The sequence below is a fragment of the Podarcis gaigeae genome, assembly GCF_964106915.1.
Source record: "Podarcis gaigeae genome assembly, chromosome: 3".
Lineage (NCBI taxonomy): Eukaryota > Metazoa > Chordata > Lepidosauria > Squamata > Lacertidae > Podarcis > Podarcis gaigeae.
In genome coordinates this window covers 114228873-114248462 of record NC_139680.1, presented here as the reverse complement: position 1 = coordinate 114248462, position 19590 = coordinate 114228873, and the positions used below count along the sequence as shown (strand labels likewise).

Genomic DNA, 19590 nt, shown 5'->3' with positions numbered 1-19590 from the left:
GCCCGTACGGGCAGGGGTACCTTTACCTTTATGCAGTAATACGGCTCAAGGACCATGAGTTTGTGCCTGTGTCTGTGAGTTCTCACTGCTCTGTGGATACCAGGGTGTCGAAATACAGTCAAACCTTGGCTCCCGAATGCCTCCGATACTGTACGTTTTGGCTCCTGAACACCGGAAACCTGGAAGTAAGTGTTCTGGTTTTCGAATGTTTTTTGGAAGCCAAACATCCGACACGGCTTCCACTTGTTGAACATTTCGGAAGCCGACCGGGCTTCCGGAACGGATTAACTTCGACAACCGAGGTTTGACTGTATCCAAAAAGTTAGAAAGGATGTTTAGTATTATGATTGCTAGGTTAGTTGAGTACTATGATTTAGATAAAGCATTGGGAAGAGCATGCAGCTCTGCAGAGGGGAAATGCATTCTTTTGTATGCAGGCGGTTCAGTTTTCAGTCCATGACATCTCCAATAAAGAGCCTAGGGACAAGACTGGGAGAAACCTCTGCCTGAAACATAGGGAAGCTGCTGCCAGAATGCTGAGCCTGACTCTGTATATGGCACTTTCATATATTTTTAAAAATGTGGCTTCGATCCTAAGATAAATTTGCTTAAGATAATTTTTCATGGAAGCTAAAAAGTTTTTCATCCCCTATCCCCACCCCCCACAAAAAACAGAGTTTGGCCCTCTTGAACAATATGAGATTGGGGGTGTCTGTGGAGGAGGGACAGTCTTGGGATCCAAGCCTGTAAGTGGAACCCAACTGCACCATTCCATTTGTGCAAACAGGATTTCCCCCTCCACTCCTCTCAACTGCTGCCCCGCCCCCTGCGCACCACCCAAGATCTGCTTTTGAGGGTTGGGGCGCCCTCTAGAGCAGATTAAGGAGGTGCTGCAGGACGGAGGAGTGGAACGTGCAACTCCGTTGCATCCGCTGGAGCAACACTGGATCCCATCCTACAAGTTTGGCATTGTTTCTTTAAGAGAAGACACCATGGCCTGGTAGGTTAGTAGTGAATCATGCCGCCCTGCGAGTTGCATGGAGGAAAATGAGTAGACCAGGCATAGGCATACTCGGCCCTCCAGATGTTTTGAGACTACAATTCCCATCATCCCTGACCTGTTAGCTAGGGATGATGGAAGTTGTAGTCCCAAAACATCTGGAGGACTGAGTTTGCCTATACCTGGAGTAGACCATAGCCCGGGGCGGGGGGGGGGGGGGATTTTCAACATGTATTCATTCTTTTTTCTTACCTTGCCTGCTCCAGATACTCCCAGGACAGGGTAGATAGTTGGTTTCTCTCTCTTTCTCCCTGTCTGTCTTTCCCTATCGCTCATCTCACACCTGCTTTACATATCAGGTAACTTTGAACTATTGTGTTAAGTTTAAATTGCTGTGTGAGAGAAAGAATGTTCCTTACTGAAGGCTTTGGCTCTTGCTTTCTGAATTGTATGGCTCTGAAGGAGTAAACAGCTTTACACTTGCTTTTTCTCTTCAGTGGATATGGCACGATAACATGCAGTTTCTTCAAGACAAGAATATTTTTGAGCATACATATTTTGGGTAAGCTATGCCTAACTTGAAAACATTAAAAAAAAACAAAAAACTCTTACCCAGATTTGAAAATTCAATTTAAGTAACTGATAACATATTTATCTTGCCTAGGTTCATGTGGCAATTGTGCAGTAGCATCCCCAGCACTTTACCAGATCCAAAAGCGGTTTCTCTGATGACAGCCAAGGTATGATTCCTTATCACACTTTTAAAGCCCATCTTTTACTGTTGGTTCTGTGCACTCTGTGTGACTGTCAATTCTTGTCTTACAGTTAAGCACCTCTTTTGTCCTCGAAACATTTATCCATTCAAAAGAAAAGGTACGTTGCTAAATATAACACAGGCATAAAATTGCTTAAGAAAAATTGCTGCCCTTCAGTTTGTGGAAATAAAAACAAAGCAGAATTTGTAATAAAAATTGATTTTGCCTCAAATGATACATTGATTCAGGCTCCAAATGTATGGCTTTTTGTAAAAACCCTTTGAAGCAGTGTAGACCAATTTGTTATATATGTATTTTTCCTTCCCCAAGATTTGGTCATCTTTACTTCAGACTTCATACAAGAAAAATCCATATACACAGACTATCTTGTTTCATAAGCAAATTAAATGTGTTTTTAATGCACAAGACATGCAAATGAATGTATACAGACGTACCTTGGAAGTCGAATCGAATCCATTCCAGAAGTCTGTTCGACTTCCAAAACGTTCAGCAACCAAGGCGTGGCTTCTGATTGGCTGCAAGAAGCTCCTGCAGGAAGCCATGGAAGTCAATTTGGACGTTCGGGTTCCAAAGAATGTTCAAAAACCGGAACAATCACTTCCAGTTTTCGATTGGGAGCCAAAATGTTTGGCAACTAAGCCGTTCGAATTCCAAGCTATGACTCTATTTTAGACTATATAGCCCAAGATGACTCTAGCATGTGACACAAACCATTTTATTAAAGGAAACACTTTCAGTAAGGAAGTTGTAGAAGGGTGCCAACCATTCCGTGTGAGATACCTGTTTCTTTTAACTTAGAGGCTACATTTATTTTTATGTAGCCACACAATACCAATTTTAGGCTTCATTTAGTGTTCTTCCCTCTTTAGCCTACAATGCTTCAGTGGATCGAACTGTTAACCAAACAATTTAACAACAGCCAAGCTGCTTGTGAGGTAAGATTGAAATGAACATTTTTTTATTGTGCTGTAAGAGATGAATATGATAGATTCTCCCCAAATATATTTATTTAGAGGAGACCTAAAACAATAATTAGGCATTTACTAATATTTTTTGAAGGATTCCCCCCCCCCCCCCATTTTATGATGTAGGCTAAAAGGAAGGGTAAACATTTTGGATCAGGCAAAACATTGTAAGAAGGGAATGTCAATATTCTGAACAGCCTTTGGTGAGACACCAATGTATGAGAAGAGCATAAAAAGTTGCAGATATGTTGGTGTGGTACAACGCAGCCTTTGAGTGGTGCTGATGGAGATTGTGGTCCCAAGTACATTATATCCAGGCTGCTCAGTCTGGTCTGCATATCACAAACCGGAGTGCTTCATAAGTAGAGAGCAACAAGAGAGAGAGTTTGTCGCATAGTAACGCCTGCAGAACTTCTCCAGTGTTCAGACTTTAGATCTAGCTCATCGCTGTAGATCACATTCTGCTAGAAGGCAGGGAAGGCTAAGTTCTTTATGTAAAGAAAACTCTGTAACTTAATCCGTTCAAATTACAGTGGTACCTCAGGTTAAGTACTTAATTCGTTCTGGAGGTCCGTTCTTAACCTGAAACTGTTCTTAACCTGAAGCACCACTTTAGCTAATGGGGCCTCCTACTGCTGCCATGCCGCCGGAGCACGATTTTTGTTCTCATCCTGAAGCAAAGTTCTTAACCTGAAACACTATTTCTGGGTTAGTGGAGTCTGTAACCTGAACCGTATGTAACCTGAACCGTATGTAACCTGAGGTACCACTGTAAAAAGGAACCTGTAAGTTCTGGCCATGGGGTGATACTCCCCTGCCCCCCAATAAGCTCTGTGATTGTTATGTTTCCCCCACTTCTTCCCTGGGTAGTAAATAATTTCTAGATCACTTTGGGGCTTTTACACAAATGCTTCTTTAATTAATTATAATAACATACCATACAGCTTTATTAAGGTATAACACATTAGAAAAGACTGTTTCACTTAAAATAGAGTGTGAGCTGAATTGTGAACAATGTGTTTTTTTTCTTCCCAGTGGTTTCTGGATCGTATGGCTGATGATGACTGGTGGCCCATGCAGATTCTAATAAAATGTCCCAATCAGATTGTGAGACAGGTGAGCAAAATGGGCCATGCAATCTGCCATGTAAAATAGTTGTTGCTGTTTGAGATTAAGCTGTCTCGTGTGTAGCCATTTTTGTTCTTTTCCCTTTCCTTGTTACGCCCAGAAAATCCTGGGCTGCTGTGTTCTCTGTCCACTAAAGTAAAGGTACCCCTGCCCATACGGGCCAGTCCGAAGACACTTCTGGGTCACGTGGCCAGCGTGCCGAAGCTGCAGCTGGCGAGCCAGCACCAGCGCAGCACACGGAAACGCCTTTTACCTTCCCGCTATAAAGCGATACCTATTTATCTACTTGCACTTAAGGGTGCTTTCAAACTGCTAGGTGGGCAGGAGCTGGGACCGAACGACGAGAGCTCACCCCGCTGCGGGGATTCGAACCGCCGACCATGCGATCAGCAAGTCCTAGGCACTGAGGTTTTACCCACAGCGCCACCCGCGTCCAATCTCTGTCCACTAGTGGGCTATAATTAATTTTAGCCATTTAAGCACTCAAAATGTTTAATGCCTTCAGTCTGCCTGCACAATTAATCCTTCTGTACAGTTGAAGTGTTCTTCATAGTTTTCCAAGACATTAGCTCTGAAGCAGTTTGGCAGCTTTGGGCGTGCTATTATACTGAGGAAGAACTGGGTGCACATGTTCACCTGATGTACAAAATCCATGTACAAAATGGATTGCAGAAGAGTTACTTTTAGATGTGTCATTTTGCAACAAGTGGAAGCCTGCTCACACAGACAGCATTGTATACAACCCATTCAAGACATTTTCCCCTGTTGGCTGGCTTGGCATCCACTCTGAAACTCGAAAGCTTGCTCAGTATTTTATGACACTTCCAATTTGTGCTGCATATAGTTTCCTACTGTGGTTTGTGGCTTTTTCTTAACCTATCAATGCTGCTGCCTGCAACTTTACGTGTGTGTGATGTATGTGTTTGCAAACATGTACATTTACACTTAAAACATCTCAGTCAGTTATATCCCTCTTTTAACGTGGGAATTGAAGGTTGTCAAAGTAGACCTTCAAGGTTGGGGGGTCCAGAATCTGGCCGCCTGGCTGAAACCAGTTCCCTGTCCCAGCTCTATAATGTTGTGGGTCAAGTGGTATTTAGGTACATGAAACACAAGATCAGTTTAGTCATGGCTGATTCTTTGAACAATGTAGTCCTGGAATTCTGTTTTTTGAAGTCCTATTAAAATTATCGGTAAAGTCAGAAACAAAGTCACCGTCCAACTCATTATTTTGCAGATGTTCCAGCGCTTGTGTATTCACGTAATTCAGCGGCTGAGGCCTGTCCATGCTCATCTTTACTTGCAGCCAGGAATAGAAGACTGGTAAAACATTTGTACCTGATAGTGTTTTCTTCTTAAAAGTTATTTCAGCTATTCAAAATGCTTGTTTTATTATTAAAAGCAATCATTAGAAAGCATTAAGAAATACATAATCAGACCTTTCTGTTTCAGGCTGTTTCCTTTGTTTTTATACTGCTGCGTGGTCACAAGACTGAGTAAAATGGAACAAGTTCTAAACAGCTTCCCTCTGTAGACTGTTTTTTGTCATCTTCTTCAGTATAGACTGTTTTTTGTCATCTTCTTCAGTATAGACTGTTTTTTGTCATCTTCATCCTTATCCTATGCATGTTTTTATGTCCTACTCAGTTCTGTAGGACTTTTTTTTAACCAGGTAACTGTGCATAGGATTGCTGTCTTAGCTGTAGTACATAGAATGCTTGAGGATAATGCAGTTTGCACATAAACATGGAATCTTTGAACATCCCTTTAGATTGGCCTGAGGTCGCTTTTGCCTGCAGAGTCTTTAACAATACACTGAATGATTCAAATTGAAATGTATTTTCAGTTCGGATGACATGGATGGCCCTGTGGAAGATATTGGTAGTCGCTCGTGCGTAACCCGCTTTGTGAAGACTCTGTTGTCAATTATGGAGCATGGTGTGAAACCTCACAGTAAACATCTCACAGAATATTTCGCCTTTCTTTATGAATTTGCCAAAATGGGAGAAGAGGAGGTGAGTGCAGCTTTGGTTGGTCTGATTTTCTGTGGACTCTGCAGTTTCTATTTGCGAATTTTTTTTTTGTGTGTGTGTGTGTGTGTGTGTGTGTGTGACACCATGCTGCTGTGCCATCTGCTGTCTCAGATTTTTGTTACTGTACACATTTTTAAAATGTTTGTGCCTTTATTATATATAGTCAGAGAGGGAGAAAAGCCAACCTTGGGATGGGAGGTGGGCCATAAATAACTAGAATCAGTAAATATACTGTATTGCTTACACATTCCAATAATTTTCACCTGTTTCCAGAGCCAGTTCTTGCTTTCACTGCAAGCCATATCAACAATGGTCCATTTCTACATGGGAACCAAAGGACCTGAAAATGTAAGTCTTAAGATTTTCACCTTTCTGACCAAGTGATAATCATAGAATCATAGAGTTGGAAGAGACCACAAGGGCCATCGAGTCCAACCCCCTGCCAAGCAGGAAACACCATCAGAGCACTCCTGACATATGGTTGTCAAGCCTCTGCTTAAAGACCTCCAAAGAAGGACAGTTGAACAGCTCGTACTGTCAGGAAGTTCTTCCTAATGTTTAGGATAATGATAATGTTCGTTCCCACACACCTCATGTTGACCACATATTAAGTGAACACTGAAATATGGAAATAGCTTTATTAATGTGAGCCCTTTTTTAAGAGTCATTTTTGTAAACTGTTTTGTGGTAGCTGGGAGTGCCTTGAAAGTTCTTACACGAGAAGAAATTCCTTCCAGTAGCACCTTAAAGACCAACTATAGCCAGGCACTACGTTACAGCCGCATCTGTTCCAATTCTACAGACAGAGACTCTCACCTAAGAGATCTACAGCAAACCTTTTTAGAACTAAAATACCCAACAGATGAAGTTAGACAACAGATCAACAGAGCCAGACTGATACCCAGAGAGAACTTGCTGCAAGACAGACCCAAAAAAGAAAATAACAGAACACCTCTAGTCATCACATACAGCTCCCAAGTTAAAACAGTACAACGCATCATCAGAGATCTACAACCTCTCCTGGACAATGACAGTTCTCTTTCTCAAGCTCTGGGAGGAAGACCTTTCATTGCCTACAGACAGCCACCCAGTCTTAAACAACTCCTAACCCACAATAATACTACAACCAGACCTAACACGGACACTGGCACCAGAGCCTGCAATAAACCCAGATGCCAACTTTGCTGCCACATACACCCGAACAACACCATTACTGGCCCCAACAACATCACACATACCATCTCGGGACTATTTAATTGCTCATCGTCTAACATTGTGTATGCCATCAAATGCCAACAGTGTCCTTCAGCTCTCTATATTGGACAAACAGGCCAGACCTTACGCCAAAGAATAAACGGACATAAATCGGACATCAGGAATCACAAGACAGAGAAACCAGTAGGAGAACACTTCAATCTCCCAGGACATTCTATACAAGATCTCAAAGTAGCTGTTTTACTACAAAGGAATTTCAGAAATAGACTGGAAAGAGAAGCTGCTGAATTACAACTTATCACCAAACTTAAAACCATGGAGAAACCTGGCCTGAACAAAGACCTTGGATTCTTATCTCATTATACATGACAAAGCCATTTTTCACCTTTTCACCCCTTGCTTCTCCCTGTAAGACCTATTGCAGTCGTTAAGAGTCGTCAACAGGCTCATCACAGCTATCTGCCAATCACCCATTCCCACCAGCCTTCTGAGTAATACCCCTCCCCACCTTCTCACTATATAGAAGGGTCTGGAAACTTCCGTTTCAGTGTATCTGAAGAAGTGTGCATGCACACGAAAGCTCATACCAAGAACTGACTTAGTTGGTCTTTAAGGTGCTACTGGAAGGAATTTTTTTTGTTTTGACTATGGCAGACCAACACGGCTACCTATCTGTTACACGAGAAGGTCACTGATGAGGATGAACTTTGGCTCCTGATTTCCCTCTTCAGTGCAGGGGTCCCTACAGGTATAGATAGTCCTCCATAATGTGGGAAGGTGGTTAAAGCCCAGGAGGTCTGGCCCAAACCCCATGTGGGCTTGGAGTTGAATCCTTGTCATTGCACTTCACTTAAAAGGCTTGTTTGAAGAATAACGTGAAAGGACAATAAAGGCAACACCTGTCTGATGCATAATAGGAGGGAGTTCCAAAGGCCCTATTCCTACATTGTATGGGATGGATCCCCTGATAAGCTTGTATCTGTCGGAAGCCCTCTCATTCAGCTACCCTTGTGGTTAAGTCCTGATGCAGAGTAACTTGGTTGATTATTATAATAAATGACCTTTATAGTTAGTGCTGCTTTCTGGACATTCCAAGGGTTTCACATAGATTACCTTAGAGCAGCGATGGCCACACTTGGCCCTCCAGCTGTTTTGGGACTACAACTCCCATCATACCTACCTAACAGGACCAGTGGTCAGGGATGATGGGAACTGTAGTTCCAAAACATCTGGAGGGCCAGGTTTGGCCATCACTGCCTTAGAGGCATTATCCCTGTGGGTTTATATCACTACCCCATATTACAAAAGAGGCCTGGACCAAAAGAATCCCAGGGAGTGATAAAGTGAAAAGGTTCATCTCAGTCAGACCTGCAAGGTGATTTCTTTCAGCTTGCCATGAGAATTACATGTATGTTGTTGTCATCCCCCCGCCTGTCCTTTAGCCACAAGTTGAAGTATTATCAGAAGAAGAAGGAGAAGAGGAAGAGGAGGAGGAAGATATTCTTTCTTTAGCAGAAGAAAAATACAGGCCTGCTGCACTTGAAAAGATGATAGCTCTGATAGCTCTTCTGGTTGAGCAGTCCCGCTCAGAGAGGTAAGGAGCAGCCACACACCGGCACAGCTTCTCCCTTGGGTTTACTAGGGTGGTTCAACCCATGGCCCTCGAGGCCTTTTTGGCAGCCTTCAGTTTAGTTGGCTGCCCCGGTTTAGACTCTTGTTTAAGTGCAGTTAGATGCAGAACTGGGTGCACTCACCTCACTTACTTTTTGAGTGGTGCCTCTTGTACAATGAGCTGGGCGGACCCCTGGAGGTGGCTGGTGGTGGGGCTCCCAAAATCTGTAGCAAGAGTAATGGAGAGATTGCACTTATCAGCAGCATGAAGCAGGCAAAGTGAGGGCCTACCTCTCTACAATCTGTTCTGGCTCACCTAGTGGAGAAGCACTGACTTTCTGTATGTGCAACCTTGCATGGATCACTCTGAGAGAATGAACATTACAGGAAAGCAACTCTTACTTTTTCAAGCCCATTAGATTGATGAAATGAATCAGTTTGGTTTTTAAAATTGTGTTTTTAGGCACTTGACTTTATCCCAGAATGACATGGCGGCTTTAACAGGAGGCAAGGTAAATATAGTTGGATGCTGGAAAAGTACAACTGTTTTCAAATGTGCCTTATTAAAAAATGTCTGCTGTACTAACACCTTCGGATTTGTTTCAGGGTTTTCCTTTCTTGTTTCAACATATCCGCGATGGGATAAACATCAGGCAGACCTGCAATCTTATATTCAGCCTTTGCCGGTACAATAACAGACTTGCAGAACATGTAAGTATCAGCTGCTGTCGACTCTGTTTGTTCCAGGAGCTTTACTGGGAAAGTTGCACTGGAGTTGCATATATAATCGAAGTTTTCCTTTCTCTCTTACAGATTGTTTCCATGCTTTTCACATCTATAGCCAAGTTGACTCCTGAGGTGCGTACGGTTATGGTATTATTACCAATGTACTGGGGACGTGGGTGGCGCTGTGGTCTAAACCACAGAGCCTAGGGCTTGCCGATCAGAAGGTCAGTGGTTCGATTCCCCGCAACAGGGTGAGCTCCCATTGTTCAGTCCCAGCTCCTGCCCACCTAGCATTTCAAAAGCACGTCAGGTGCAAGTAGATAAATAGGTACCACTCTGGTGGGAAGGTAAATGGTGTTTCCGTGCGCTGCTCTAGTTCTCCAGAAGCAACTTAGTCATGCTGGCCACATGACCCAGAAACTGTGCGGACAAACACCGGCTCCCTCGCCCTATAGAGCGAGATGAGCATGCAACCCTAGAGTCATCCACGACTGGACCTAATGGTCAGGGGTACCTTTACCTTTACCAATTTACTGGCCTAACATTTGTGTCTATACCTCTACAAATTAGTGTGGGCCTGTATAAATCTTTAGCAGCCAGTTCCTCTCAATTTCTCCATTTGTGCCCTCCTAAAATACTTTGCATTCTCAAGTTAAAACGGTTGATGGGAAATACCACTGCCTAACTCAGGTGCCAGTCAGATGAAACTGGGCTAATATATTCTTAAGGCCAAGATTTCACCACGTAAAAAGAATAGATTCCGGGGTGGAATTGAATGCCTTAGAGGCTGGTGTCTCTGATTATGCCCTGTCCCTTTCTACTATGTAATGAATAGCTGCTGTTCTTTCTTGTGGGGAAAAGTGCTGAATCTGAGAACAAAGTATACTTAGTCTGCCCTGACAGTAGGTAGCTTCCATTGAAATGGACCCTATATGGAGGATAATGCCGTTCTGTCCATAGTGCACAGAAAAAACATGCATCTTCCCTTCCTGCCCTCATCTTTTCCTCTCCCCTTGTTTCTGCAGTACACAAGCCCTCCCTCTGCATGCACACATGCACATAAGTATGTCTACAAGCAGGACTTGAGTACAACAGCACTCTCCCTATTGAGATTCCCAATAACTGGTATTCATAGGAACAGTCTGGCACTGAACCTCTGCTGCCTTGTGGGGGAAAGGCTCAGGAATAAACCCTACAAACATCCAGAGTGGAGTCCCTAAGACAGTTGGCTGGTGCCTTGTATGCTGCTCCTGCAGCCAAGCTGGTACCAGACATATTGCTCTGCTTTCCTTTGAACCATATCAGCGGGGGAGGGGGGGTCTTGTTGTCTGGGCTGCCCAGGACCTCCATACACACTGCCCAGGCTTGCATCCCAGGGAGGTCACTTCAGTGCCGCTAACAGTGTGGTTGGTTTAACTTCACTGCTGGAGGCACAATCCATTGTCTCTTGAGACAGGTGGATGCCAACAACTGCCTTCAACAGTCAGTGTAGAACGCAGCCACCATGGCTAGTAGCCATTGATAGCCTTATCCTCTGTGAACACATACATCGTCGTCATCAACATCACGTTAGTTATAAATAATGAACCTAATTTGATGGACTCTGCACAGTGTGGCAGATAAAATTCTTCTTTCCACCAAAGAAAGGCAAGTTGAATAGATGTGTAACATCAGGGCTTGGCTAAGGACCTCTGCAGTACATCCATAAGCAATTTTCAGGGTGCTTTGCAGTAGCTGAGGAATGTCGTGGCCGTAAATCTTTCAGCTGCATAAATGCACATAAACTGTTCACGGGATGAAATAAACCGTGGATTAAAAGTTGGTTTTCAAGCCATGGCTGTGATTTCCTGATGTGATTTATAGGCAGTATTTCAATGTGCCTTTTGTTTATTTTCAACGCTGCAGGCAGCCAATCCCTTTTTCAAGTTGCTGACCATGCTTATGGAATTTGCCGGTGGCCCTCCTGGAATGCCACCGTTCGCTTCTTACATCCTCCAGAGGATATGGGAGGTAAAGTATGCAGAGCTTATCAAGCAGAGATTCAGGGACTCCCAGCCCTTGTTCATCTATTTCCCACCAAGTTGTCGAGATGGAATAACCTTCAAGAAGAACTGCTCTTAAGCCTTTCCTACCTGACTGGGAACTCTGGAAATAGTAGCTCTTGCCTTTGGCAAGCAGTGCAGTAGATCTGGGTGCATATTCCTCCATCAGATATTAAATGGTGTTAAGAAAACAGCCAATCCTGTTAATTCTCCTGCTTTATCTTTTTTTCACTGTGGCACTGAACTATGTGCAGCTGGCATGAAACTCAGATGGTGCAGATCTCCAGTAGGACTGTACCACTTTAGTCTTCACATTTGGAGTTCCTGAATGTCTTCTCTCTGAGTCCATAAGTCTTGACATGGTGCATGATTTTCAAGTAATTGCTCCCCATGCAGAAAATCCCCATGGGAGAACTCCAGCGCCTGAACCAGTGAACAGTTTGAATTGTGCCTACTGTTCTGTACAGGAAGCCTCCCTTCCATGTGTTAAGGGAGTAGCCGATTAGTGACACTGGGTTAGGGGTATGTCTCCCCAAGTTAGATTTCGGATTATGGGGGAATACTTTAAGTAGCTAACTACTGTCAGGGCTACCTTGCCTTCTGACTCTGTTTCATGAACAGGTATCACATCAGATATCTGCATCTGGGGCGAAATGTGCAATACACCGCACCCCTCTTGCAGAAAAGCACACATGCAGCCTTGTTCAATACCTGCAGTCTTGGCCATGTTCACAATATGTAGAATGCCAGCCAGGAGTCTCTGTGGGTTTGTCTGACTCTTCCATTTCCCCCTTTTTTCCTGCCTAGGTGATTGAGTACAACCCTTCTCAGTGCCTGGATTGGCTAGCGGTGCAGACGCCCCGAAATAAGCTTGCCCACAGTTGGGTGTTGCAGAATATGGAGAACTGGGTAGAACGCTTTCTTTTGGCTCACAACTACCCTAGAGTGAGAACCTGTAAGTTGTTAAGTGGGAGGAAATTACCCACTTTTGCATAATTGTTTCGTCGTTGTTTAATTGCGGTTGTAAGGGAGAATGTGGGCTCTGCTGTTTTGTTTATTTCACTTAACAGTATTTGAATATTTGGAAGGTCTAGCTGTGTTTCCCTTTCTCTTATCTGTATTATGTGCGGTTTTATGAAACTCAAGCTCTACCTGGTGAAGTTTGGTCTGTTCACCTGTGGTTTTTCCCCCTTTGCAGCTGCTGCCTACCTTCTGGTCTCTCTCATTCCAAGCAATTCATTCCGACAGATGTTCCGATCCACCCGCTCACTCCACATCCCCACTCGGGACCTTCCCCTTAGCCCAGACACCACGGTTGTCCTTCACCAGGTCTATAATGTGCTCCTTGGGCTGCTCTCGCGAGCTAAGCTCTACGTAGACGCTGCCGTTCACGGGACTACAAAACTGGTGCCCTACTTCAGCTTCATGACCTACTGCTTGATTTCCAAAACGGAAAAACTGATGTTTTCTACCTATTTCATGGACTTGTGGAACCTTTTCCAGCCGAAGCTCTCTGAGCCCGCCATCGCCACCAACCACAACAAGCAGGCCTTGCTCTCTTTCTGGTACAACGTCTGTGTTGACTGCCCCGAGAATGTGCGCCTTATTGTACAGAACCCCGTAGTCACCAAGAACATTGCCTTCAATTACATCCTAGCGGACCACGACGACCAGGATGTGGTGCTCTTTAACCGCGGGATGCTGCCTGCCTACTACGGCATTCTGCGGCTGTGCTGTGAGCAGTCCCCTGCATTCACCAGGCAGCTGGCTTCTCATCAGAATATTCAGTGGGCCTTTAAGAATCTCACCCCACATGCTAGCCAGTACCCTGGGGTAAGTCCCTTCACCCAACAGACAGGATGGGGAAAATGGTGTTGTGCTGGGATTTTCTATAACACAAGAGCCAGGATTCTGAATTGGCCAGCAGTGTTTTATGGGGATGCCATTTTGAGGAAAATACAGAAGGTATTGGGGCCCAGAGCCCATCCAGTGAATGCAGTTGCTTTTCCATTCTGTGTTGGATGTCTCTGCGTGGGCTTGGCTCTTTTTGTTGCTTGAAAGCTTCAAACTCTCTTGCTTCAAACGGAACAATCCCTCCTTGCTTTTCCTGTTTCTGCAAGGCCAACTGGTGGCATTGAGAGGGCTCGATTTGCGCCTGGGTTCTGCAGTTGTTGATACCTAATTTAGAGATGGTGAAGAAAACAAGAGCCCGGGCACCTGTAATATGTTCCACCTCTTCCAGTTTTAGAGTGCTTTTATCTTTTAATTTTATCATACATTTACTTGTTTTTTGGGGGGGGGGTTATTCCATAAATATGAAGGGCGGCAATTTAATAGGATTGGCAGGGGGCAAAAATTAGAACCACATGAACCCAAGAGTGCTTTTTTATTTTAAATGTGGCATTACAAAGCAAATGCTTGGGTGTGCAAATTTCCTGATTCTCTTGAAATTTGCTTTATTCTAGGAGCACCCCTGCCCCCCAGTGAATTAATGATCAGGACTTGAAAATTGTTTGTTAAGGTGACTGTTTTAGCCTGATGCTTGTTCTGGTTTCTTTAGGCTGTGGAGGAGCTGTTTAACCTCATGCAACTGTTTGTAGCTCAGAGGCCAGATATGAGAGAGGAAGAGCTGGAAGACATTAAGCAGTTTAAGAAAACTACCATAAGCTGTTACCTTCGCTGCTTAGATGGACGGTCATGCTGGACTACTTTAATAAGGTATCTCACTCTTGGAATACAGTGGACACTCGGGTTGCGAACTTGATCCATGCAGGAAGCACGTTTGCAACCCGCAGCGCCGCATCTGCACGCGCACAGGTTGTGTTTCGGCGCTTCTGCGCATGTACAAAGCGTGATTTAGCGCTTATGCGCAAGCACCGAAACCTGGAAGTAACCCGTTCCAGTACTTCCGGGTTCGATGCGGTGCACAACCCAAAATCGCACAACCTGAAGTATCTGTAACCCGAGGTATGACTGTATTGGTATAAAAGAAATTCATGGACCATATAAAAAGTTGAAATCTGGTAACTGCATGCACACAGAAGGAGAGAATGTACAAAGGAGCCAAGCAGTCATCATTGTTCTTTCTGCTGTTCTGTGAATATTAATTTTGTTTAGTGCCTACAGTGCTTGGATCCTCCCTGCTGATGTGCGCATCCCCCTTTATTTTTGTTTTCCTAGGCAGCAAACAAATGTGGATATTTCCCCTTTTCTCTCCTGCGCTCACACTGAACACTGGAGAGATCACGCTGAAATTTGCTTATGTACCTTTGTGTATGGTTGCATAGTTTTCTGCTTGGCGCTCATTCTCCCCCCACAGTGCACATTTTCCAGGGGTGAAGGAAAGATACATCATCATTTTTAATGCAAAGCCTGTCACCAGGATCGAGAGTGAATAATTATATTTGATACACCATGTTCACTGGGAGGGTGCGGTTGTTCCCAGGTCTTGCTCTTGGGCTGCCCATAAGAATCCAGTTGGCCACTGCAAGAACAGGCTGCTGGACTAGGTGATCCATTGGCCTGATCCAGCAGGATCTTCTTATGTTCAGGACACAGTGCCTCATTTTGCCCTGCCAGTATGCCTGCTCCTCCCTTGCACCTATTTTCAAAACATCACAATCGCTGATAAAAAAATAATTTAAAATAAACAATACTTAAGCTCATGTTTAAACATGCTTAAGCTCATGTTTCTCCCTTACTGTTTTCTCCCCCTAGTGCCTTCCGAATATTACTAGAAACAGATGAGGACCGGCTTCTTGTTGTGTTCAACAGAGGCTTAATCCTGATGACGGAGGTAAGAATATCATACCTATTGCTTGTGAGGGGTTTTTTTTAAAAAAAAAAACTTGTGCTGAGAAAACATAACAGAGTAAATTATATGAGGACACTATATTCATATAAATGCTTTTTGAAATGTTAGTAACATGCTAACGCTACTTTTTAATATATATATCTATTTGCAGTCCTTCAACACATTGCACATGATGTACCACGAAGCCACAGCTTGCCACGTAACTGGAGACTTGGTTGAGCTTCTGTCCATATTCCTTTCTGTTCTCAAGTCCACCCGGCCATATCTGCAAAGAAAAGGTTTGGGCGTTATTTATTACTTATATTTACATTTCTCTTTTAAAAATGAAAGTGGGGGGGGGGGGAGATAAAGCCGACGTATAATTGCCAGTATAATTCAACGATTTATAGCGGTCGAATGACCAAACCATGTTCTTGTATTTGCAGATGTGAAACAAGCACTGATCCAGTGGCAGGAGCGAATAGAATTTGCCCACAAACTTTTAACTTTGCTAAATTCATACAGCCCCCCGGAACTTAGAAACACTTGTATAGGTAAGGTATATTTGGATTAGCGCCGCCCAAAGGTTTGATGAACAGTTAACATTTAGGAAAGCTTTCTATTAATCTGTCTTTTTTCTAAAGCTGGGTGCCCACATGCATGCATAGAACATACAAGGAGGGGGCATTTCAGAGTAGAGGGGCTTGATGGTCGAGACCCTCTTGTAGAAAAACATCAAAGGCTGCCAACAAGGCCCCCATCCATCTCCAGGTGCGGGTTTCACACGTGCTGCCCTCACATCCCCGTTTTAAAGCCCAGTTCATACTTCCCTTCTCCCTTAGTCTCTTCAGTGAGACATGCATTCAGCCTGAAATGATTGGTGGATGTGGGGAGGAGAGGGATCCGGCTCAGTTAAACACCTAGGTTTTTCCAAACACGCATGCCTGTAATTTCTACCATCCAAAGAGCATCACACAGATTAGCTGTGGTAGCTACTGGAACTGTGCATTGGATTTGGCCAAACCAGGCATATCTGGAGAGGGACGTGGGCATTGGGTGAGTTGGGTACAGACAGCCACGGATCACTGTGATTCGGGTTGGATGGCCTGATCATCCGTGGCTGTCAGGAGGCAGGGGCATTGGGCAGGAGAACCATATGAACAGGACAAGCTCTACTTGACTGGCAGCTGCATCTCGTCAGGAGGAGTTAGGCCCAACTCAGTGGTTCTCCTTTCAGCCTGATGCCCTGCCCTGCAGGAGCAATGCCTTCTCTCAACAGCTGCCGCTTTCTTTCAGGAAAGCTGCTTGCAGAGCAGCACAGGGTTGGATCCTTCAACTTACCAACTTGTAAGCGAAACCACCCTATCCTGCTTGGTGTCCCAACTTAAACCCTCTTTGAACCTTTTGCTAAAATAGAAGATTTATCCCGGGTATTTCACTTTTGTCAAGTGAGCGGTTGACCTATATCTTGAGAAAAATGCAAAACCAATGTTTTCTTTGCAGATGTCCTCAAGGAGCTGGTGCTCTTAAGCCCTCACGATTTCCTGCACACTCTGGTTCCATTTCTGCAGCACAACCATTGCACATACCACCACAGCAACATCCCAAGTACGTGTTTTGGTTGAAAAGACCTGTTGTTAACGGTTTGTGTGTCTAGTCCAGGATTTTGTTGCAGGATTCAATTGTTCTGAGATTTCAGAATTCCCCCAAGACAGCCCAGGAAGGTGAGGGGTTCTCAAGGGATATGGCTTATTTAAGTAATTTCAGGCATACTTTCATTGGGCTGACTTTATCAACAGGGGGAGAAGACATAAGGAATAGTATGATTAAAAAAAGAAAGCAGAGCAGCTTTGTACATAATACCTATTAGGTGGGCAGGTACTAGGCCTAGGGCTTTCTCAGTGGTAGCCCCATGCCTTTGGAACTCCATTCCTGTGGAGAGATATACAGCTTCATCATTGCAGGTCTTTTTAAAAAACCCACCTCTGAAGACATCCTTAATTAATAGCTGTGTTTGGCTGAACTGTGCTGTAGTTTAAAAAAACCCCAATGACCCTTTATTTGGTGATTGGGGTGAATGTCAGTTTTGTAACTGGATTGTGTCTTTAGAGTCTCGAAAGCAACCTTTTGAGGGCAATTTGCCCTGAAAAAGCAGGTTAAAACCTTTTGAATGAAAATAAATGTTCATCACAGCATCAGAACATAAAGGAGGGGTAGTAATAAAGAGCAGGAATCGCCTGGGAATAAATGAGGGTGAGATGGCAGGTCGATATCTAAGCCCAAGTGCTTGCCCATGACCACCACTTGTCATCACGCAGGCTCCCGTTCCAAGGAGCTTGGATAACAATTGGGTAAATTATAAACCTGCCAATAAATGGTATTGGTAACATGGCTACATGTTGATGGGAATCATTGCAGTTGGGTTGCACTCGAGGAGGTGGTGATGGGAAGTTTTAAGGAAAGTTTCTGCAGAACAAGTAAGGTTTTGGGAAAGAGTCCACAGTGTCAAAAAGCAGCAAGGATTGGGCAGGCAGGCAGGGTGACTGTTCTAGCAAGCAAGTGAAATGGGCTTTGGAAATAGCCAGTACTGTGGCAGGTGGTGCAAAGATCTCAAGGTGGGGGCACTAAGATGTTTGGTAGCAAGCGAGGGATCCCATGTTCTGCACTTGCCTCTCACGTTGCATTTGCCTGGATGGGAAAGAACATGCGAGGGAGGTGCTTAATCCTGTCGCTTTCTCCCAGCCTGCCTTCAAGAGCAGGTTTCCCAGTCAAGTGGTTGCAAACAGCTGGTGGGGAGGGATTGCAAATGAAAAGCAACCAAAGTGACAAACTTCTGCACCCCTTTCCCATCAGTCTAAGACTTGGAAGCTTCCTGTTTGCCTCTGACCTTCTGGTTCCAGCCTCAGGTTGGGATGCTATAACAAGGAAAGTGCTAAAAATACTAAATACTGAGTCTGGATCTTGTGTGTACACACACACACACACACACACACACACACAAACATTTTTATTTTTCTTGTTTTTAAGAATATTACTAGTTACTTTTAAGTGTCAAGCTGCAGAGATTAAATGCCTGTTTTTGTTCTCTCATTTCTGTTTCAGTGTCTCTTGGTCCTTACTTCCCATGCCGTGAAAATTTGAAATTGATAGGAGGCAAAAGTAACATCCGCCCACCTCGCCCTGAGCTTAATATGTGCCTCTTGCCTACTATGGTTGAAGCCAGCAAGGTACATATGTTGGGGAAGGGCTTCTCGTCGGGATTCCTGGTGGGGTTGAGCGAGGCTCCAAGACTGCTGTGCCTTGGAAGCTGTGGACTTCACTCACCACTGGTGCTGAAGACTGCTGTTAAATGCTGTGCATGTTACAAAATGCTGGCAACTAGTTTTGAAGGAATGGGTTCAATGGCTGTGGTGGTGTGTTAATGAAGGAAACTGCTTTTAGAAGCAGGGTGGAGAATACTTAATTTTTCCTCACCCGTCGCATCCGTTCTCCAAATCTTTCTTTCACATACACACACAGGATTCCAAATACGTTTAAACTTTGTGCAATAGTTGAGGGTGGCTTGGGAGGAGTGGGCAAGTCGTGGGCAGGGGAAGGGTTAAGTTCAGATCCATGCACAGAGACATTCGCCAGTTACTTGCTTTTCCACTTCACTCCGCGTCGAGGCCTCTTTTGAAACCACGCGGCAATAAACCCGTTTCCCTTACATCTTCAGGGCAAAGATGAAGTTTATGACCGCATGCTGCTAGATTACTTTTTCTCGTATCATCAGTTCATCCATCTGCTGTGCCGAGTTGCCATCAATTGTGAGAAGTTCACAGAGACCTTAGTAAAGATGAGTAAGTACAGAAGTGACGCTTCTCCCTAAAGAATCTCAGCACTCGGTGGCAGCTGTTGCTTAAACAAGAGACTAAATGCAATAGCGTATTTACAGCCTTTCCTTTTCAAGTGTACCTGAGCATTTCATTGAGCAAATCTTTCATTGTAAGGCTCTGGGTGGAGGATTGGGAGTCCATAGCCTTCCAGGAGTTGCAGGGCTACAAGTCTCATTGTGCCTGACCATTGGAACTGCTGACCAGGCTCATGGGAGAGAGAGAGACCCTGTTACACTGCCAGCCCATTAAGACCTAGCCTTAAATAGCAGTGAAAGCAGTGCAGAAAATTAATTAAATAACAAACAAAAGGAGAGATTTTTCCTTCCTGAAGTTCAGGCTAGGAAGGAAAAATCTTTGTTTGTTTGTTTGTTTGTTTGTTTGTTTGTTTGTTTGTTTGTTTAATTAATTAATTAATTTTATTTATAT

The 19590-nt window shown here is 44.2% G+C and overlaps 1 protein-coding gene across 2 annotated transcripts in view; it reads left to right on the top strand.

The window, feature by feature from the left end:
* Positions 1-19590, top strand: part of USP34 (ubiquitin specific peptidase 34) — a 109276-nt gene that overhangs the window by 83174 nt on the left and 6512 nt on the right. For both annotated transcript variants that reach the window (XM_083732932.1, XM_083732933.1), the window contains 22 exons: positions 1498-1562; positions 1665-1740; positions 1826-1873; positions 2646-2711; positions 3777-3857; positions 5107-5192; positions 5716-5884; positions 6176-6250; positions 8560-8711; positions 9192-9240; positions 9335-9439; positions 9542-9586; positions 11360-11464; positions 12304-12451; positions 12695-13329; positions 14057-14214; positions 15214-15292; positions 15462-15588; positions 15736-15843; positions 16793-16897; positions 18392-18516; positions 19005-19128. In XM_083732932.1, the coding sequence (XP_083589058.1) occupies positions 1498-1562; positions 1665-1740; positions 1826-1873; positions 2646-2711; positions 3777-3857; positions 5107-5192; positions 5716-5884; positions 6176-6250; positions 8560-8711; positions 9192-9240; positions 9335-9439; positions 9542-9586; positions 11360-11464; positions 12304-12451; positions 12695-13329; positions 14057-14214; positions 15214-15292; positions 15462-15588; positions 15736-15843; positions 16793-16897; positions 18392-18516; positions 19005-19128 (2731 nt within the window). The remainder of the gene's footprint in view (positions 1-1497; positions 1563-1664; positions 1741-1825; positions 1874-2645; positions 2712-3776; positions 3858-5106; positions 5193-5715; positions 5885-6175; positions 6251-8559; positions 8712-9191; positions 9241-9334; positions 9440-9541; positions 9587-11359; positions 11465-12303; positions 12452-12694; positions 13330-14056; positions 14215-15213; positions 15293-15461; positions 15589-15735; positions 15844-16792; positions 16898-18391; positions 18517-19004; positions 19129-19590) is intronic.